General features: G+C 40.2%; 1 protein-coding gene and 1 non-coding gene across 2 annotated transcripts; both read left to right on the plus strand.

Annotated features, from left to right (window-relative positions):
- Positions 1–504: 504 nt before the first annotated feature.
- EAPP (E2F associated phosphoprotein) lies at positions 505–18617 on the plus strand. Its single transcript, XM_007431098.4, has 6 exons — positions 505–2832; positions 4998–5179; positions 6872–6970; positions 14432–14555; positions 15909–16031; positions 17844–18617. The coding sequence occupies exons 1-6, from the start codon at positions 2603–2605 to the stop codon at positions 18115–18117; spliced, it is 1032 nt and encodes a 343-aa protein (XP_007431160.3). The 5' UTR covers positions 505–2602; the 3' UTR covers positions 18118–18617.
- Positions 18618–20709: 2092 nt separating this feature from the next.
- Positions 20710–20994, plus strand: LOC148214918 (signal recognition particle RNA). The gene has a single exon (XR_015797259.1).
- The last annotated feature ends 544 nt before the right edge of the window (positions 20995–21538 follow it).

Consider the following 21538-nt stretch of genomic DNA (forward strand, 5'->3'; position numbering starts at 1 on the left):
AGGTGAAGAGGAAGCTACTGACGTTGATGGGATTGGGGCTGTTATTTTCTTGCTCATCTTGATGTTTAAAGCTGCAGAAAAAAGAAAAAAGGGAGAGAACAAGGCAAGAACCACAGATACTATTCCACAAAGTGGAAATGAAAAACAATAAAAAGGAGATAAAAATAAACCTGGAAATAAAAGGGAATGGAAAAGGAAAAACCTTCAGGCACTTGTCCGCCTTAATCCAATAGTATACAGTTAAAAAAAAATTAAAGGAAGGGAAAAAGAAAGCTAAATTCAAGATGGTTTTTTTTAATGTTTTTTATGTTATTGTTTGTATGTGTTTGTTGTAAAAAATAAAAAATATATATATAAAAAAAAAAGAACAGTGAATTGCAAGAATATTAGATGCTGCTGGGGGGCGGACCTGCTGTGTAAAAGGAATTTTGCTTAGATATTAACCAGTAACAGAAAAGGTAGAGTTATACGACTCCTATTTTGGTTCAGTCTTTTTCAACATTATTACCAGTAAGAAACTGAAGGAGAGGATGAATGGGCTTGATATTAATAGAAATATGATAAGGTAAAAAGCTCTTTGAAAGAGTTTAAATCTCTGAATAGTCATATTTTTTCATAGGATACTGAAGGAACTGATGATCTGGCCAAATATTTCATGTATTATTGAGAAATGCAGAACTAGCCAGGTGACTGAAAAAGAGCTTATCCTGTCCCCGTCTTTCAAAAGGAGAAAAAGGAAATTCATCAGACTTCAGAAGTACTATTCATAGAAATAAGGCTTGAATTAAAAGGAAGAAGTTATGTGTGAATGAGATTAAAATTTCAACAGGTTATTTCCAAGCCTAGACTTTGAAGCCTATTGTATATCTTTCAGAATTAAACAGGAAGGAAGCATTTACTATGTGCTGCTGAACTCTTTGTAGCTGTGATGGGAAATAACTTGCTCAGGCAAAATTCTCCATCTTGTGTGATCATTAAAGGTACTGAGACCTAATAAAGCCAAGAAGTACTGTTCATTTCCCATTGTGCTCCAGAGGTTATCTCTTACAGGTGTGTATGGCTGCAAGCAGCAGGCCTGCCTTGAGAACAGGAGTTGGACTTTCTTGGCTCCTTACACCCAGTGCAATCAACACCCTGTGACAACAGACAGTAATGGTACCCAGCGCCCTGCTTTTGTTGTTGTTGTTTAGTCGTTAAGTCGTGTCCGACTCTTCGTGACCCCATGAACCATATTGCGCCAGGCCTTCCTGTCCTTCACTGCCTCCCTGAGTTTGCTCAGTTTCATGCTCATTGCTTCAGTGATGCTATCTAACCATCTCATCCTCTGTCGTCCAGTCAAATAATCAGAAAGGGATGGAAAACCTCACTAACAAAATGATGGCCTGCCTTGGAACAAAGCAAGTTGTTTTTTTCTAGGTTCAGAACAGAAATACTATTAAATTTAAAATTACCCTGGCCAGATATGAACAAGACAAATTTATGTCATGATTTATGAACCACTTTTGTAATTGCATTTATGCTAGCTTTGATTCTCCTTGTTTTGAGGCACTTTTCAGTGCTGGTTATTATGTAGAAGCTTTTTGGGTTTTTTTGGCAATGTCAAAAAAAAAAAAATCAGGCAAACACTGATGGTAATGTATACATTTTTCTCTGTGAGATTTCTCTTCAGGCTTAAGCCCTTTCATACGAACCATGAATTGTCTCTCTTCTAACTTGCCTTTTGTGCTGCTTGATTTACATGCATTTGATACATTTCATCTGAACCTATGTGTGAGATATTTTAACTGAACTCTCACCCATCACACCAAACCATAATATGGTTTCTTTGGTTTTGTCTTACTACAATATATTATATGAACTCAACCACTTGGTGAGTTTTTATTTAATAAAGATGGTTATACAGAACATAATTTAATGTAGTGTTTCTCAAGATCAGCAACTTTAAGATGTTTGGACTCGGGGAGTCCACAGATCTTAAAATTGCTGAGCTCAAGAAACAATGGTATAGTGTGATGTGTGAACCAATCACATCAGCATTTTATTGCTAGAAGAATAAAGGGGCTAGAATATTCTGAAACAGTGACATTTATTAAGGAAAAAGGAATACAATATAAGTTTAAATGAAAATATGAGAAATTACTCCGTATTTAAAGAGTTAAAGAAATCCTAGATTCATCGATATCCAAAAGCCTGACATAGGCAAACACATCTCAGACGATGCAAGAAAAAACAAATTCACTGGGCTCCTATCACGATCCCAAAACTTTTTTTTTCCTTTTGTAAATGGAGAAGTTTCTCCCGTTCAGTCACAGAAAGTCTGGCCCCATTCGAGGTTGCTTTTTTTTTTTTGAAGGGGGAGAAGGTCTCTCCCTATCCCCAGCCGTTTTTCAGCAGCGGAAGGCATTTCCCCTCTGCAAGCGTGGGGAGTTTTTTCTCTTTCCTTGCGAGCGAAGGGAAATCGTGCTTTTTGGAACATTCGCGTCGCTTTATTTGGCTGCTTTTCCCCTTGCCTTGTCTTTTTCCAAAATCAGGGGCTCCTAGATCCGGGTTGCAAAACCCGGATGAGCATTAGATGTCGGCATAGGGAGGCAGCTCTGAGCGCATGAGGTTTGAAACTAGAACTAATGGTCCTTCAGGTTTGTTTCTCCGGGTTTCTAAGCGGACTCAGAAATTGGTGGCACAGGAAGTGACAGGAAAGGCGTTTCCTGCTAGATGGAGGAGCGAAAGGGCTAGGATTGTTTACCACGAAGAGGCCGGCATGAGTTCCCTGCGGGAAGAGGACGATCCTTACGTGGTCGAGGAGCCCAGCGATGAGGACCCAGCGCAGAGCAGGTCTTTTGGGTTGCTGGCAGGCAGCCGACCACCCCTTTTCGTTGTCTTCCGTCTTTATGGGGCTGGGATGTTTCGCGATCGTCAGTCGAAAGCGAAGCGAGGAGAGGCCTCTCGCCCCTTTTCATTAGTTGCTATAGAGCACTTTTCTGAGGTCATGTGAAACAGCTGTGTAGTGCCACCTTTCTGTATCTTTCTGCTTTTTGCAAAATGTCTATCTGCCTGAGATCTTCAAATCTTTCTTTCCGATGTTATATCTTAAAGGGCTTTGTAAGTTTTGATTTCGAGAATCGCTCGTGCTTGTTTTTAACCAAGAAATCAACAAGCTGCTCCTATCCTGTTTTGCACAGTAGCATATTATTTTGTAATGTATTTCAGTATTATATCTTACTGGAATGTTACGCTGTTGTGAAAGGGCAGATATAAATTCACTCAGTCAGAGACTTGCTTTTCATCAGTGTTCTTCTGTCTCACCTCTCTTAAGAGGTGAACTCTTAAGCTCACATTGCCACCTCTTCTCTTGCTAGTTGGTGCTTCTAGCCCCTTTCAGCCAGCTGCTGATTAAAAGACTGCTTAGAGATGCCTTTTTTGTGGGGCAATTTCATTCTTCCAAGGCAGGCTGCCACCAACTGTCTATTTAGAACAGGGGTCCCCAAACCCTTCAGCTCACCAACCCCTTCAAGAAGTTTCAGATTGTTCATCAACTTCCAAACATTTATTATATGAAAATAATTTAATACTACTTAACTAATAGTACTATGAACAACAACAACAATAATAAAGACAACTCAAGGCCACTCTCACTGGCAGCTGATCATCCAGCCTTGTGTAACACTGTCTTACCAAGAGCCATCTCACCTTCAGGATTAGGGACTGGTGTGGAGCTCTACAGAGACCTCAAAAGATTAACTGACCCCAATCAACCTTCTGTCTTTTACTGACCACCTCTTGACCCCCAGATATTTATTGACCCATTGGACAGTCCCTTCGACCCTTGGGGGTTGATAGTGACCACTTTGGGGAACTCTCATTTAGAAGGTCCCTTCTTTCCTTGGGCAGAACAAAAGAAATCTCCTGTTTTCTCTTAAGTTTTGAGGCAATAAAACATATTCAAGGTACTGGCCTTCAATTATCAGTTCAATAATATTATTTTGTTTGCGTAGAATGAAGACTTTGACCTGCAAGTTATTTTTGGAGAAATGATTGTACAAATAAATATACAGCTAGAGAATAACCAAATACATTTAATGAACAAAAGAAAAAGCCCTACTTTATTGGCCTTAATATGGCCCCCTTGTTACTTCTGTCTTGTCTCCCATTGAGAGCAGATGGTTTTAAAAAGTTTCCTCTAAATCACAACTAATTTTATTTCTCTTTTTTATTTCATCAACAGCACTATAGCTTTCTCTGTTAGCTCTTCATATTTTCCATAGGTGGATTTTCTTTTTTCAGTCAACTTCCCTGACATTTTGCAGCTTCTGTCCTATGTGTGCTTCTGGTCTCTTTACTATCTTTGTGTATCAGAGTGGCTTCCTGTAGTTTACATAACTAAAACTGGATCATCAATCAATAAATAAAGCACAGCAGGATTTGGGGCTAGCTTCATAACTCTAGATCTGTAGTTTTAATTTTTCAAAATTTGTTCAAAATTTAATATTTTGAAATGTTTTTGTTATGCCAGCAACAGGATTACAGGTAGTCCTCACTTACGGTAATTGAATCTGGGTCATAAAACACAATGTCATGTGACTGTGCCAACTTACGATGGCAGTGCTAGCAGTCCCAATTGCTGCTGTTAGGTGAATCCCGCATGGCCGCAGCATCCCATGGTCACATGATTGCCATTTGTGACCTCTTGCCAGCTTCCCCATTGACTTTGCTTGTCGGAAGTGGCAGTGAAGGTGGCAAATGGCAATCACATGACCGCGGGATGCTGCAACATTGTAATTGTGAGACAATTGCCAAATGCCCGAATTGTGATCATGTGACTGCAGGGATGCTGCAACAGCCACAGCTATGAGAACCCATTGTAAGTACTCCTTATTCAGCGCTGTCATAATTTGTTCAGAATGGTTGCTGAACAAGTGGATGTTAAACAAGGATTACCTGTATTGCAGTCATCCTGAAATAATGATCTCTAATATCTCATCTTCCACCCCACCATGTAGCTCTGAAGATGAAGTGGATGTGCTCTTGTACGGCACCCCAGACCAGAAGCGTAAACTGATACGGGAGTGTCTCACAGGAGAGAGTGAGTCTTCTAGTGATGATGAATTCCAAAAGGAAATGGAAGCTGAACTTAGCTGCACCATGAAAAATATGGAAGGCCAGTGGAAGTCACAATTTCCAGGTAAATGTCTTTCCAAAATTTAAAAATATGAATTGGCTTTCCAGGTCTTTTCAGCCCTGATTAATTTTTGGAGATCAGCCAAGCTAATTTCTGCTACTTGCTGCAACCATGAGGGGATACTCCATTGTAAGTATTGAGGAATGTGAAGAGACTGGATATTGGAAATGGAGGCTGGGTCCTATTGCTCTGCCTTCGCTCAGTGGTGCTATAACAAAAGCAGGCACCAGCCACAGCCTTAAGGCACTGCATTGGTTCAATAGGTCTTTTGTTCACATTGTTGTAACTGCATAGAATTTAAAAATGAGCACCTTGATTTATTTTGGTTGTTATTTCTGTGGCACATTTTCCATCAATAAGTGTAGAGAATGCCTTGTTAATAAAGTTGCTATTAGTTGCTAATCCACTGCTATTGTACAAAATACTTTTTAATAATACTGCTAAATTTCAAACTTTAAGAAACAAAAATCCCATTCAAGCAGCTGTACTTTGAAGATTGGAAGGTAGTTTGCTGTGAAGGAGTGCGAGGTTTATTTATTTATTTATTTATATTTCAAATTTGTCACCGCCCATCTCACTGCAGAGTGACTCTGGGCTTTTGTGTCAAAGCATTCCGAGCATTTGAGGCAGATCTGTGCCTGCTCAAGATTTTAAGACGAGAAGATGCATAGTTTCTAATATTGACTGAGGAATCAGTTTAACTTGTGCAGTCAGAGGATGTAATGGAAGGTTTCTGCGAGGAGGAGACTGGTATGGGAGGTCGAGGCTGTCAGGAGGGAGGTAGTGCGTTCCAGAAAGGGGGAGAAGGCAAGCGCTTTCTCAGTCCGCAGCAAGACTGTGAGAAGAAGAGGTTTTGGGCTAGCCCCTCCCTAGAGTATCACGGTATATCCACTAGTTGCTGTAGTGTAGAATTAGTCTGGCAAGATTCTGTCTAGAGGGTGAAAGCAAATGAAGGAACTGTACTGGACTGAACTGTTTCATCATCGTTCTTGGGCTGAGCCTGACAGAGAATCATTGTAATGACAGGCCAGAATATAGACACTGAATCAAATAGCTGCTCTTCTGTGCAATTTAACTGACAATGCAATCCTATGTTGGGATTTACTTCTGAGTGCATTTTGTATAGGGTTGCATTCTAGGTAGTTTGCACAAGCATATTCTTCCAGCATAACCGCTCACAATGCTCTTGGCAGGCAGAACATCTCTGAGTTTCTTTTGAGAGATGTTTGAATAAAGATTAATACATCGTTTGCTAAGCTATTGGTTAAAAGGAACTATTATTAATGAACAGCTAACCAATTTAACAGCTAATTTCCACAACATCTGGGGGTGGCTATCTGATCGCATGGGTTTGAAGAAGAATTAGAACAATTTATGAAAAATAAGACCATCAATATTTGTTAGTGCTACACTGGCCATACATTACCTCAACCTGGTTAGATCTCAGTACCAGCTGCTGGGAAAGACAAGGTGTTTGGACCTATGTTCTGTTTGTGGGCTCCAGTAGGTATTTGGTTGGTCACTGTGAGAGCAGAATGATAATTGGTCTGAGTACGGTTGATCTTACATGTAAAGAATATAAATATAAAAGCAATTACAGACAATTGCAAGGAATTTCAAACTATATAACTAGGAGGATTTGTACATATTTGCTTCTGTATAGTGACCTCAATAATTGTATGTTTTGTGACTTAGGTGATGCTTCTGTTGCTGGGGAGTCTGGAACTGCCTCCACTTCTAAGTATTATGATGACATTTATTTTGATTCTGATTCAGAGGATGAAGACGTAATAGGTAAATAACCAATAATTTTATAGCCTATATAAAAACATAGTTGAATTCCTTTATCTTCTAAATATAGAACAAGCTCTCAAACAACTGAAGTGCTAGTTTTATTTTGTTTGCTAATTAAAAAAACATAGAAATGAAAATGTATTCATCTCCATGCAAATATAGTAAATGTTTCTATGGAAGACATCATGGATGCTATTTATGATGAAGTCAGGTGATTTTTTTTGTGAGTAGGATTACTAATGTCTGCATTTTTCCTTCAAGATTATTATGTTTAGTCTACAGATTTGATCTGCATAGTAATTGAATGTATTATTCCCCCTTTTCCCTCCAATACACACTTACAAACCATTGGAAAATGGCACTGATTTTTAACCTATGAAAGTTGATTCTTTTGTCTGTTTTTGACAACAATAATAATATAATTAGTATTATTAATAGATGTTATTTATTTCATTTATTAAACACATTTATATGGCTGCCCATCTTAACCCTAGATGATGGAGGGGAACATAAAAACACAATGAACAGACTCAAACAAATTAAAAACCTAATTCAAGTCACCCTTAAACATTTCTCTAATAGCATAAAACAAAGCACACACATACCAAGCTCCACTAATATTCCAGTTCCAGTGCCTGGGGGAAAAGCTAGGTCTTCAAGGCCTTCTGAAAGGCCAAAAGGGTCAGGTCTGAATCTTAGGGGGAAGGTTGTTCCATGAGGCAGGTGCCATGATACAGAAGGCATGGCTCCTGGGTCCCAGTTGACCTTGCTTCAGAGAAAGAATCTAGAGGATATCCACCCTGTTGGATTTGGTGGGATAGGCAAAAATCACTGCAGATAGGTAGTCCTGCAAGTAACCTGCACCATGCCAAATAAGGCTTCAGAGGTGACAACCAGCCCCTTGATTTATACTTGGAAGCCTACTGGGAGCTAATGCTACTCATGGAGCAATGTTGTGACTGCACATGTCGCTGCATTCTGGACTTTGCCTCAAAATGCTCCTCAGAAGCATCCTCATGTAGAGCACATTGCAATAGGCCAACCAAGAAGTGACTGAGGCATGAATGACTGTGAGTGGTGCCATCTGATCTAGGGTCTGATGGAAGGCATGACCGGGGAAGGTTCTGGAATGGAGCTTCAAAGTTGCCAGGAGCAGGGAGAGACATTCCAGGGGAAGCACCTCTTCAGTCCCCAGCCGGAGTGTGGGAAAGCTAAGAGAATGAGAGTGGGTCATGGTTATAGTAACTGTTGTAGTGGTTAGATTTAGTCTGGTGAGATTCTGTCTGTAAGGTGTAAGCTAATAAAGGAGCTAAACTGTTCTGGACTGTCTCGCTGTTGTTCTTGGGCTGAACCTGACATAGGGGCAGGCTCAGCTGACTCACAAGATGGATTTGTGCAAAGGCCCTCCTGGCCATGGCTGGTACCTGCTCCTCAAGGACTCCCATGCTCCCCAAGGACCAATTCAATCTGGGGGAGTGTTATCCAGAATTGATGATGGAAGGTGTCCAGATGCACAAGACTCTAACACCCAGTCAGCCTTGTTAGTGTTGAGTTGAAGCCATCTGCGCAGCCTCTAGGCATTGGGAAAGAACTTCAAAGGCATCACTTGAATGGCCTGGGGCAGAGATGTATAACTGAGTATCATTAGCGTACTGGCTATACTTAATTCTGTCCCAATGTATGACCTCTCCAAGTGGCCTCATGTAGATGTTAAATAAAAATGGGAAGAGAGTTGAGCCCTGCAGCACCCACAAAGGCCTAGGGCTAGACCTCTCTCCCCTACCAATACTGACTGGAACCAGGCTGGAATATGCCATTGCTATCAAATACCCAGCCTACCTTCCCTAAAAATGCCCCAACTCCTCTCTCCAGTGATACCTCCCCAAGACTGTCACCATCATGACATTACTGCCTGCCCTCTCCTCTCCTACAGAATGCATCAACCCCAACCCTTGCCCTCCCTCCTCCAGTTCAAAGGGCTCCATCAGACATTAAAACAAACCCCAGCAAGTAGCAGATCAGTCATGGCACCCAGGTGTCTCTGCCCATTACCCAGCCTATCTTAACTATCTGCCGTAGTCCTTCCATATACACACCTTCCCATCCCCTGACAACTCTCCATCCCGCTCTCATCCACTTGGCCAGAGAAAAAACACACTCTGACCCACCTCACAGGGCCAGCCAGATACACTCCCCACCTTCCTGTCTCTCATCTGGAAAAGGGCAAATGGTTCCATTTTCCTTCCAGCAACTTCACCTCAAACCTAACAATAAAACTGTCCAATCTCATTTCTTTCTCAAATCTTTGGAGACAAAGATGATATAACATAAGAGCTGCCCCAGGTCACAAATATAACAGCCACAGCAGACCCTGGTTCATATCAGTCTCAGGTGCCTAGCACGGAGCAGAAAAGATGATGACAAAAAAAGAAGCCAAAATGACCATTGGCTCATGTGGCTGGTCACACAGCAGCCTCAGGACATAGGTTGGTTCTTTCACAGCACCACTAACCTGCTCTTGTTCCCACTGCTGACAAAAACCTGGGTGCCCGAAAACCTCTAGCACACCGAGGATGATCATACCTAAATTGCTGTTACCACTGGTGCTTGCTAAAAACTGGTCACCTAGAGCAACCATCACAGTATAAGCATAGCTGTTGCTGGTGTTGCCAATGTGGAGGAGACAGCCAGACATGCCACCATGAAGTTGTCTCCCCAGCCTCCAAGTTACAGCTCCTTCAGCCAAAATCTACCACTGACAGTCTGAGAAGTCTCATCAGCTGTGTGTCCAAACTTGTAGCTGATCCACAGTCCTCCATTGGCCGCCTAACCACTCTCCCACCACCTAGTAGATCACACTTGTGGCTTCCATTCTTCACCAGCCTGCCAAGCTGCCACTGCTGCCACTTTGTGTGCTGCATTGGACCAAGAACACCTCCAAAACACTCCAAACTCTTTTAATCTAACTCCTGACCAACTATCCGCAGTTACTAACACTAACCAACATCTGGAGCACTGACAACAGTCATCTGGCCTTGGCACCAGTTTTTTAGTACCTGTACCTATATCTATCAAAATAAGCCCTAACCCTGACCAAATATATTGTCATTTTTATTCTATGTACTTACTCCTCTGCTGGCAGGCAAAAATCTCCCAGAAATCCTCTAGTCTTAAGTATGATTTCCTGTCCCAGTCAAATATGAGAACTGTCTATAGTTTTGGAGCAGCCAGGGTATTCAGTAATGGTTTGAAGTGGGTTTAATATTCTTGTAGCTCTAGCTCTTTGATTGCTGTGAAAGGGATGCATGTATCAAGGTATGTTTGTTTATGTATTTATAAAGGATGCACCACTTAGCACAGACTTTGTGTGGCATACAGTTAAAACCAATACAATACATAAGAAATGAAAAAAAAATTACATGACATAAAACAATATAAGAGGAGAAACAATATACTATAATCAAAGCAAACTACGCACCAAATGGGCACAATGACAGACTATCCCAAAGTTTGATGTCCAAGCCATTTTTTAAACAATCATCTAAACATCTGTAGGACTGGGGCAGTCTGAACTTTCAGAGGATGTTATTCCAGAGGATAGGCATTGTGATAGAGAAAGCTTGCTTCCTAGGTCCCATCAGATGACATTATTTGAGAGAAGACACCAAACCCACCTGCTCTGTGGATCTTACAGGGTGAGCTGAGATGATGGGAGAGAGATCCTATGTCATAAAGGACTTTGTAGATGGTCATCAGCACCTTGAATTGACCTTGGAAGCTCACTGTAGCCAGTGTAGCTTACATAGCAGAGGTGTTACATAGGAGGTGTGCTCATAACCACCTGCTATGATACATTCTGGACAGCTGTAGCTTCCAAGTGGTCTTCAAGGACAGCCCTATCTAGAGTACATTGTAATAGTCCACACATGGGATGCCCAGGCATGAGTAACTGTGAGAAGGGACTCCCAATCCAGGAAATGGTGCACCAAATTAATTTGTGCAAAGGCCCTATGGGCCATAGCTGCCACATATTCAAGCAGGAGTTGTGAGTTCAGGAGGACCCTCAGTGCATCAGCTTCGAACAGAGGAGTACAACTCCATTAAGAACCAACAATGGAAAATCATCACCTATATAGTCATAGCCACTTAGTCTTGACAGGACTGAGTTTGAGTCTGTTCCTCCCCAGCCAAATCTGAAAAGCTGCAGGCAATGGGATATGACCTTTACATAATAACTTGCTTGGACAGGTGTTGAAATATTTAGCTGAGTATCATTAAAATATTGATGGTACCTGACCCCTTGATGATGAATGACTTTTCCCAATAGTTAAATAGTGAGTCAAGAGCATCGAACCCTGTGGTACTCTGCAAACAAAGGCTTTTGATCCTTTTCAAATGAAGTCAATTACAGTATACAGTGGGGCAAAAAAGTATTTAGTCAGCCACCAATTGTGCAAGTTCTCCCACTTAAAAAGATGAGAGAGGCCTGTAATTTTCATCATAGGTATACTTCAACTATGAGAGACAAAATGGGGGAAAAAATCCAGAAAATCACATTGTCTGATTTTTAAAGAATTTATTTGCAAATCATGGTGGAAAATAAGTATTTGGTCACCTACAAACAAGCAAGATGTCTGGCTCTCACAGACCTGTAACTACTTCTTTCAGAGGCTCCTCTGTCCTCCACTCGTTACCTGTAGTAATGACACCTGTTTGACCTTGTTATCAGTATAAAAGACACCTGTCCACAACCTCAAACAGTCACACTCCAAACTCCACTATGGCCAAGACCAAAGAGCTGTCGAAGGACACCAGAAACAAAATTGTAGACCTGCACCAGGCTGGAAAGACTGAATCTGCAATAGGCAAGCAGCTTGGTGTGAAGAAATCAACTGTGGGAGCAATAATTAGAAAATGGAACACATACAAGACCACTGATAATCTCCCTTGATCTGGGGCTCCATGCAAGATCTCACCCTGTGGGGTCAAAATGATCACAAGAACGGTGAGCAAAAATCCCAGAACCACATGGGGGGACCTAGTGAATGACTTTCAGAGAGCTGGGACCAAAGTAACAAAGGCTACCATCAGTAACACACTATGCCGCCAGGGACTCAAATCCTGCAGTGCTAGATGTGTCCCCCTGCTTAAGCCAGTACATGTCCAGGCCCGTCTGAAGTTTGCTAGAGAGCATTTGGATGATCCAGAAGAGGATTGGGAGAATGTCATATGGTCAGATGAAACTGAACTAGAATCTTTTGGTCTAAACTCAACTTCTTGTGTTTGGAGGAGAGAGAATGCTGAGTTGCATCCAAAGAACACCATACCTACTGTGAAGCATGGGGGTGGAAACATCATGCTTTGGGGCTGTTTTTCTGCAAAGGGACCAGGATGACTGATCCGTGTAAAGGAAAGAATGAATGGGGCCATGTATCATGAGATTTTGAGTGAACACCTCCTTCCATCAGCAAGGGCATTGAAGATGAAACATGGCTGGGTCTTTCAGCATGACAATGATCCCAAACACACCGCCCGGGCAACGAAGGAGTGGCTTCGTAAGAAGCATTTCAAGGTCCTGGAGTGGCCTAGCCAGTCTCCAGATCTCAACCCCATGGAAAACCTTTGGAGGGAGTTGAAAGTCCGTGTTGCCCAGTGACAGCCCCAAAACATCACTGCTCTAGAGGAGATCTGCATGGAGGAATGGGCCAAAATACCAGCAACAGTGTGTGAAAACCTTGTGAAGACTTACAGAAAGCGTTTGACCTCTTGTCATTGCCAACAAAGGATATATATCAGAGTATTGAGATGAACTTTTGATATTGACCAAATACTTATTTTCCACCATGATTTGCAAATAAATTCTTTAAAAATCAGACAATGTGATTTTCTGGATTTTTTTCCCCATTTTGTCTCTCATAGTTGAGGTATACCTATGATGAAAATTACAGGCCTCTCTCATCTTTTTAAGTGGGAGAACTTGCACAATTGGTGGCTGACTAAATAATTTTTTGCCCCACTGTATTTCTAAAAGGAACACAGAATTGATGGAATAAGATGCTAAATATTCATGAAAAGGCAGGAAAATTGAGATTCTTTCAAAGTGCAGCTAAAAAACAATGTACTTTATATCAATATTATTATTCTGCTTTTTCACTAAAATTATCTAGGTCTGCAACAACTATGAAAAAAATATAAATATAATGCAAGGAAACTATTAGAACTGGGAGTTGTGGTTTGACCTGACCTAAAGTGTAAATGTAAAACCTTCCTCTATCTCATCCTTTTATGCATGAAATTGAAGGTGATGAGAAGTGGGAAAGTATGAGCTTGAGATTTGTGGCAGCAGTTTATGGTTACATTTCAGTGCTTACCTGATGGCCATCAACAATAAAGAATTGTATGCTGGGGATCTGCCTTTTCTATACGTAGCATAGAAATCAAACAGATTACTAGAGGAAAGATAGTTACTTTTTCTTGACTAACACAGAAAAGTATGTATATAAGATACACCATATAAATTCTTACCCCCCCCCCCCCGAAAAAGGGCAATTCTCACCAAATTAGATGAGTTAAAATTGGTTTGAAAAAATTCATGGAGTGGCAGGTGGCCATGCTAGTTCATTGGCAATATCTACCTATCCTGTTAGGTCTGGCAGGAGAGGCATGCTCCAGGTCTTGTCCACAGGACCCAGGAAGAGTTTCATCTGGCAGGACCCAGGAAGAGAGCCTTTTCTGTCATGGCATCCAACCTCTGGAATATTCCCCCAGAGATCAGACTCACCCTGATCCTGCTGGCTTTTTGCAAAGCCTCGAAGACCTGGTTTTGCCATTGAGCCTAGGGGCCTAGTACTATGGGCGAACCTGTTTCTTGGCTGTATTGACAGTGGATGTTTGTTACCTGTTGCTGCCTGGTTGCTATTTTATGTTATTTATAGTTTTAGCTTATTGTTTTTATTGTGTTTTTGTTAGCTAACCAGAGTCATGCAATTGAGATGGGCAGCCATACAAAACAAACAAGCTTCTGCATATCAGCCCTTGGAAAATAAAACAGTAGACTGTTACTTTTCAAGTTTGTTGGCTTCTCAAGCTGCCAGACTGTTGAGGTCTTTCCTCTAATTTGTCAGGTTGTCTTAAGTCTTCCAGGTAGCTATAAGAGAGGCCACTCACAGCAGGCTTATATCATTTTTTGTAGGCTAATAACTCTTAATAATTTATATAGATATCAAGGCTGATCTTAAAACATATTTAAGTCTGATTTGAGGCAGTATCCACAGATTAATCCTTTTCTTGTCAGATGGTAAGAAAATATCATCCTAAATGGGAACAAGCATTCACGTACCTTACTGCTATTTGGAATATTTTTAATAGATACCTAGGGAATGCTAGTTCAACAGGGGTTTGCAGTTCTTTGAATTATACTTTTTGTGTTCCATAATCTGACTGTGTCTACAAACATGGCAGGTACTGCAGAAACCAGAAAAAAAAGGAAACATCAAGAACGGCGAATTCCAACTAATGATGAGTTATTTTATGATCCAGAAGAAGACAATAGAGATCAGGAATGGGTAGATATGACAAGAAGGAGGTAAGAAGAATGCTCATTTTGAATGAAATGTTACTCTGTGACTTAAACTAGCTTATATTAAGAACTCAGAGCTTTAAAGTTCTGAACTCAGCTAGATTGTGCCTTTACATTTACACATCACTTGAAGTCTTCTGAATATGGTGGGATATAAATTGATATAGTAAATAGATGAATACATGAATTTCATTTTCTATCCCCCACCACAGTTCAAGATCATGCTTATCGCCTAAAAACCTCCTTCCTTTCTGAATCTCCAAGATGGAGATGTAATTATTGAGGCTTCTAGGAGTGTATTTTAGAATCTTCTATTCCTTTCAGTATTTTATGTCACTACAAATTTGCATTTCTTACTGTTTTTTTTTTCTTAGTGTGAAGTCTTAACTTTACTTAAGGGTGATGTTTAGATTTGATTATGTGCCATCAAGTTGTTTTCAACTCCTAGTGACTGCATAGATAGATAGATTTTCTCCATGACAATCTATCTCAAACCTGTTCTTTCAAGTCTCCCAACAGTGCACTCATCATCACTGTAACTGAATCCATGCACCTTGCTGCTGGTAGATTTAGTTCCATTTGTTTATTTTAGAACAAATTATGATAAGAGTTTTACATCTTTCTGATTTTCGGCCATTGTTATAATTTTGTATTTAATTATTGGTACATCAAATGAATCTTCGTGTCCAGTAACTCCTTTCTGCACATTCCTTTCTTGATGCATACAGCTGGGGAAAGCTGTGCCAGTTGGAATCATACTTTTAGCTAGTATAAGGCAGGAAGACATTTCATTTGTATTGCTGGATTTTCTAGTAATTATACAAATGTACATATGATAAAATACATGCAGTAGAGAGATTATAAAGAATCATGTAGAGTCTTAAACCTAGATCTGACTCCCATACCTGTAGTTAAGTAAGAACTGTTTCCTTTGGGTTGTTGTGTAAACACCAACTTTCCCCTTGCCCATCCAATGAGAGATCTCTAGTTCGGCCAGTATGGCCCTGATGACATTAGCACTTCTTCAGGGTGACATCTGTTTGTGTTCCTGGAGTGATGTGGGATTGCCCTGTTGGGGTTCTCATTTGTTCCTGCTTGCATTAAATATGATAATATGGGTAATCAGGAGACAAATAAGAATTTGTGTGAAACTTGTGAAGAGTGTGGATTGGGATGGGGGAGATGAAGCCATTTCATTTTGGTGTGATGTTTATGTCATTTCCTAAGGCTAGGACTGCGAATATTGAAATATTGCTATCATCATCCACCTCTTCTAGGTTTTTGGTATGCACCAAAGTTTCAGTAAAGATTGCTACAGTAATAGTGACGCTTCTTGACTTTCGTGCTCTCTTGCTGTAGGTATCATAATATAAGAAGTGTTCAATCACAACAGCAACAAGAAAAACTTCCTGCCATTCCCAACAGTGATGCTGTTTTGAACTGTCCTGCTTGTATGACAACATTATGCCTTGATTGTCAAAGGTAATTATTTGAACTTTATGTCCTCTGCACAATAGAAGCTAGTATTTATTTATGTGGTTATTATAGCTTATTTTTCAGTTGTTTCCAGAGACATTTACTTTGCATGTATTAAAAAAAATGAGGACTTACCACATAGTTTTCATCATTAGCTTGTCAGTAGTGAAAATATGAAGGATGGGGAGAAATAATTTATTTAACAGTACATTTGGCTGCATAAACTGATTCAGGCAGACATCTGTTCATGCAGTGAAACTTTCCATTCATGCACGGTCTACCCCTAATTTGCTGAGGTGCATTCCCCCATCTTGTGCAGCAGACTAGAAGGAGGAATCAGTTTCACTGGTAAATATACTTCTGCCAGTTCACTGATGCAGTTGAATTTGACATAGCAATACAGTAGCATGAGTAGTAGCAGACAATTATTATCATCTAAGGTGAATCACATCAATAGAACAAGAGCCCTCCCCTGCCTTGAAGTTACAAACTGAAAAGATATAAGGCGTACAAGGGTAGAGAAGGGAGGTTTGTTATTTTTTAAATTCAGAACAAAATGGTAATATGAGCTATAAACACTGAGACTGTCTGATTTATTCATGTCATGAAGTAAATAGGCTTCTTTCCAATACTGGTTACCTCCTGATATAAGGAGTCTGCCAACAGAAGAATAGAAAGCAATGGATGAGTGGCCCTTTTGCCTGTACTGTTTGTTCCTCCCTCATCTTTTCCAGAACATTGAAACAATTCACTATACAGTAACAGATTTAGGAGAGGGTGGCTGTAGGGGGAGGGGAATCGCTGAAAATTGTCTCCCTGCCCCTTCTGGTGAAAGGTTTTTCATCAGCAGAATGACAGACTCACTCTACTTCATTGTTATGGTATTTATTAACTAGAAAAGGCTATGTCAAATAAGGCATGTAGTCTAATGTGTGGTAGTACTGTGTGTGTGCATAAAATGGAAAATATATTTTAGTTTCAACTTGATTCAAACTATCACAATAAAAAAAAATATCTACCAAACCGTTTTGGATTGACCATGTTTTGGCAGAAACAAAATCCATAATATTTTAGTTGTTCCATGTTTCATCTAAAACAAAATCAGGAGGAATCAGTGATTTTATGGGGCAAGTAGGTAAAGCTGGTGCATATTACCCCTACCCCATCTCTTCTGCATGGCTTGTACACCAGCTTGCCTGCCTAATTTTCCAAATTTTTTCTGCTCCCTTCCAGCCCTCAACCACTTCAGGTGTTCCAATGTAGCATCTTCCACTGGTCCATCCAACCTCAGATGTTACCAGCACCTTCCCTCTCTCTTTCCCTCTTCCTTCCTTCCAGTTTCTGCTGATGTATCAATGAAGCATTATCTCACCAGCTTAACTGCCCCGGATCTTCCCAACAACTTTTCTTCCTCCCCTAGTGGTTGCTGCCATTACTGATGTCTGCATACACCCTCACCAAAGAAACACCTTAGCCTTGTTTTTTTTCCTGCTCTCCTCTACCTTGCTGTCTCCAAACTGCTTCTGGAACTGAAGAACAAAGTAGCCCTGTTTATTTCTGTATATGGACTAAAGTACATAAAACAAGCATAACAGATGAGTCATGGATCACCCAGAATCAGCTGTTATGTACACACACTAGGTCAAGTATGGAACATTTTGCACATCCCTGTGCAGTACTCTTTTATTTGAGGCCAAACTCATTCTTTATCTTTGCTTAAAATCTCTTGCATTCAATATTTAAAGCATTATTAATTTTGAAATATTTAATCAGTCAAGGTCATTATGTTTTTCTTCCTTCCCCCACTGTTCTTTTTAGGCATGAATTATACAGAACTCAGTACAGAGCAATGTTTGTGATGAACTGTACTGTTGTCAAAGAAGAAATTTTGAAATACAAAGACCCGCTGAACAAGAAGACAAAGAGAGGGCACAAGAAAACTAAACAGAGTAGTGAATCAATTACTGGCACAGAAAGACAGGAAGAGGAGATATATCACCCAGTAAAATGTACTGAATGTTCAACGGAAGTGGCTGCATTAGATAAGGATGAAGTCTTTCATTTTTTCAATGTATTGGCAAGCCATTGCTAAGATACATAATTTACATACTTTAAGATTATATTAAAATTTCAAAGTGAAAGATGATTTCATCTAAGACCCCTTTTGTATTTGTTAAAAAGTCTACTTGACTAATCTGAAATGGAGATTATGGTATCTGTGTTCTTCTCTGTATATATAAAACCAGGGAATTTTTTAATTTATGTACATAAATTTATCCTGTTAAATAGAATCAAAAAGTTCTGAGTTAAAGAGACATCAGCCCATGTTCATAATTTATATAATGGCTGGCTGATAAAAATCAGATACTTTCAATATTTAACAGTCCAATATTTGTTTTGATTTAATTTTGTTTTTTAATTACGAATGATCCAGTGTACCCTTTTCTTGCCTATTGTTTCATATAGTTCCTGAGATATGTGCTGTCTGTATTAAAGTTGGTCTGTAAGAATGTCTTTCTAACTGTGGCATTATGTTTTAAATAAAAACAGAAGGGGGTGGCACCTACTCCCTTACCTTAGACTTTAATCAAACTCCAAAGATAGGATCTCTTCCAAAGGCTGTATAAGACACATTAGTACAGATATATTATGCATATTTAAAAGACATTTCAGTTTTAATTATCATTAAATTATCACTATAATTATATTTCTTGATCTGAGATACCTCAAACAGAGTAAAACATAAAATTTTAAATGTTCTAATTGCTTTTATAAGGATCAACCTCTCAGATTACAGTAGGGAAATGAAACCCTTCAGATGCATTCCATGGGCAAAAGTGTTAGTTGTATAAAATGAGCCCTAAATGGCTCTCTTGCACTCTGCTTCCAGTTGGCAGAGAGAAAAGAGATAAAAATGCTCTGTGCTGCCCAAGATTCCCCCAACTTGTTCATAAGATTCTGAGAATATAGTCACACCAATATGAGGAGAAAAGAAGGTCTGATAATCTATCAGTGCAAGGAAGGACCCAAACATATTATCTTGCAATGGAAGCTGCTTCAAAGCCAAGGTGCATCTGTGAGGGGCCCTTGGGTAAATCCCAAACATTGGTTTAGGGTTGTAAAGATTGATCATACAAAGTGTATGTGATCCAAAACCATGCTTCTTGATTACAATAACTATTTAAAGGACATAATAGTTGTGGATTCAGTCTGAAGAAGGAGCACAACACTGACCCAAAACACAACACTGTACCAAGCTTTATTGGAATGATCAGTCACTGGGTACCTGCTTTACAAGAAAGTGGGACCTCGAACAATGGAAAAGCAAAGATTTTTATAGAAATTGAGGGCTACAAGGTGGGAAATCCTAGAGATCTGATTTGCTGGCTTGTTTGGTGAGGCAGGTCCTTGTCAGTGTGCCTGGGGTTAGTTCTATTTTTAGGCAAAATGGGTCTTTCAGGAGGGCAGCAGAGCTGAAGAAGCCCATTATTAGAGGAGATGGAATGTTATTCGGTTGGAATAACCAAATTCAGCTGATAGAGGATGGAAGGTTGGGGCTTCTCCATGTTGCAATTCCCTTGTTAGGGCTGCCCTTGGGCTGTTCTGTGAGCTGGTGAGGTGGTTTCTATTTGGTTTAGATGGGATTGCAGGGGGGATTTGTCTGGCAGCAGGGAGGATTTGGTGGGATCTGATGGAATTTGGCAAAGAGATGAACTGGGTTTTGACCCTAGTCATATCTAAAAGATAGGGAGGAAAAAGGTGCAACCTCCATTTTGTTTGCTAGGTTTATTTTCTCCACCACAATGATCCATCTAATCCTAAATTACATATACACAATCACTAACATAATGTCTTCCAGACAATTCTCTGCACACTATAGTCCACTCTTTGATTATGTATGGGTCATTAGGTTTGCATGACGTACAAATGGCATTACTTTTACAAACATAACAATTAAGAAGATAAAAAATACATTGTTTAAGTCAATAAGAGTGTGGCTTGGAGCCCAGACAGCAGCATACTATATTCAAAGAAATATAAAAGTAAAGAGTTGAGAGACAGCCTCCCCAAATAAGGGCAATTTAAACCAATAGGGGGAGGCATAAAGAGAAACGTAGAAACTCTTGGTATAATATAGCCAGAATTTTGAAGGTTTTCTGCCATAGTAAAAAGGGAAAGAGATTTACAAGATACAGCACACATGCACCACAAAAGGCAAACTCACTAACCTCTTGCATCAGTGACTGAGGCATAAACTTGGATAGCCATCATATTAAAGGGTTGTCTGCAAGTCTTAACTGATACCATTTGGTTAAATGACTGTATTGAACCCAAGTACTGCCTTTGCTACATTCTTCCCGAGTATAAAAGCAACACAATTCCTTTTATTTGTGTGTGTCCTGAGTAGTAAACAGTATGATCTAACTTAAAGTATCCAATTCTAGTCCAGATGTCAATGTACTGTTGATTTATTTAATCTTTCACTGTATTAAGCTTTCCCATATTCATGCTTCTTACATATTCTCACTGTAATTCTATCTTTGCATTTTTGGATTTTCTTTTCCTGCAACATAATATCAGCAATTAGATGTACTGAAGGCTTTATTCTAGCCATGTCATAAACACCATTAGCACTGAAAGGTTCTCAGTTCTTCCTCAGTAGCGTTTTCAGTACCACTGACCAGCCGGGCACGGTGGCGTGAGCCTGTAATCCAGGTACTCTGGAAGCTGAGGCTGGCGGATTGCTTGAGCTCAGGAGTTCTGGGCTGCAGTGGGCTATGCCAATCAGGTGTCTGCACTAAGTTCAGCATCAATATGGTGATCCCCGGGGAGCCGGGGGCCCCCAGGTTGCCTAAGGAGGGGTGAACCGGCCCAGGTCGGAGACGGAGCAGGTCAAAACTCCCGTGCTGATCAGTGCCACTGACCTTAGTGCATCATCTTGCACTAAGTCATTAAGAGTTCCCTTCTGTAGTAAAATTTGATGGACTTATGCACTAGGAATCTAGTGGGGAGAAAGACCCCAATTTGCAGGAAAGTGGAGTGCCTTCAGTGTTCTCTTCAGTGACACCCTGGGTACAGCAAACCTAGTAGCAATGTAGAATAAAAATAATATTCAAAAAGACTGACCTTTCCAAATTAAAATTGCACAAACATCACCCATTAATCCCTCCCATGTGCACTGGTGATTACTGAGTCTTGTAACACAATGGAGCAGTTGCAGAGAAAGGGTATTTCCATGAGGAGATGTCACCAGAGCCGTGAACTCATCCTGGGCAAATTCCTTTTGTCAGTCATAGCATAAACTTCTCAATGATTCTGATTCTTCTTTGAAACTTGCTAACCAAAGAAGTCTATCTCCTTTGTCCCCCCAGTTTTCTGTGCATCAGCTGCAAAGGAAGGGTGATTTATTTTTCAATTCCCAAGTGAAATGGAAACAGACACAGAAAAACATGTTTCCCAAAAAATTACCAAACTTAGAAGGGGTTCCAATCTTGAATTGTTATGCTAAAGGA

The sequence above is a fragment of the Python bivittatus genome, unplaced genomic scaffold (genome assembly GCF_059951505.1).
Source record: "Python bivittatus isolate LINGU-HERP-01145 unplaced genomic scaffold, Pbiv_v1 ctg000480_np1212, whole genome shotgun sequence".
NCBI lineage: Eukaryota > Metazoa > Chordata > Lepidosauria > Squamata > Pythonidae > Python > Python bivittatus.

Excerpts from the sequence above, each read along its gene's own strand:
- EAPP (XM_007431098.4), top strand. The coding sequence starts at position 2,603 with ATGAGGTTTGAAACTAGAACTAATGGTCCTTCAGGTTTGTTTCTCCGG. Across the intron at positions 5,180-6,871 it reads GTGGAAGTCACAATTTCCAG|GTGATGCTTCTGTTGCTGGG; the intron begins GTAAATGTCTTT and ends TTTGTGACTTAG. Across the intron at positions 16,032-17,843 it reads TTATGCCTTGATTGTCAAAG|GCATGAATTATACAGAACTC; the intron begins GTAATTATTTGA and ends TGTTCTTTTTAG.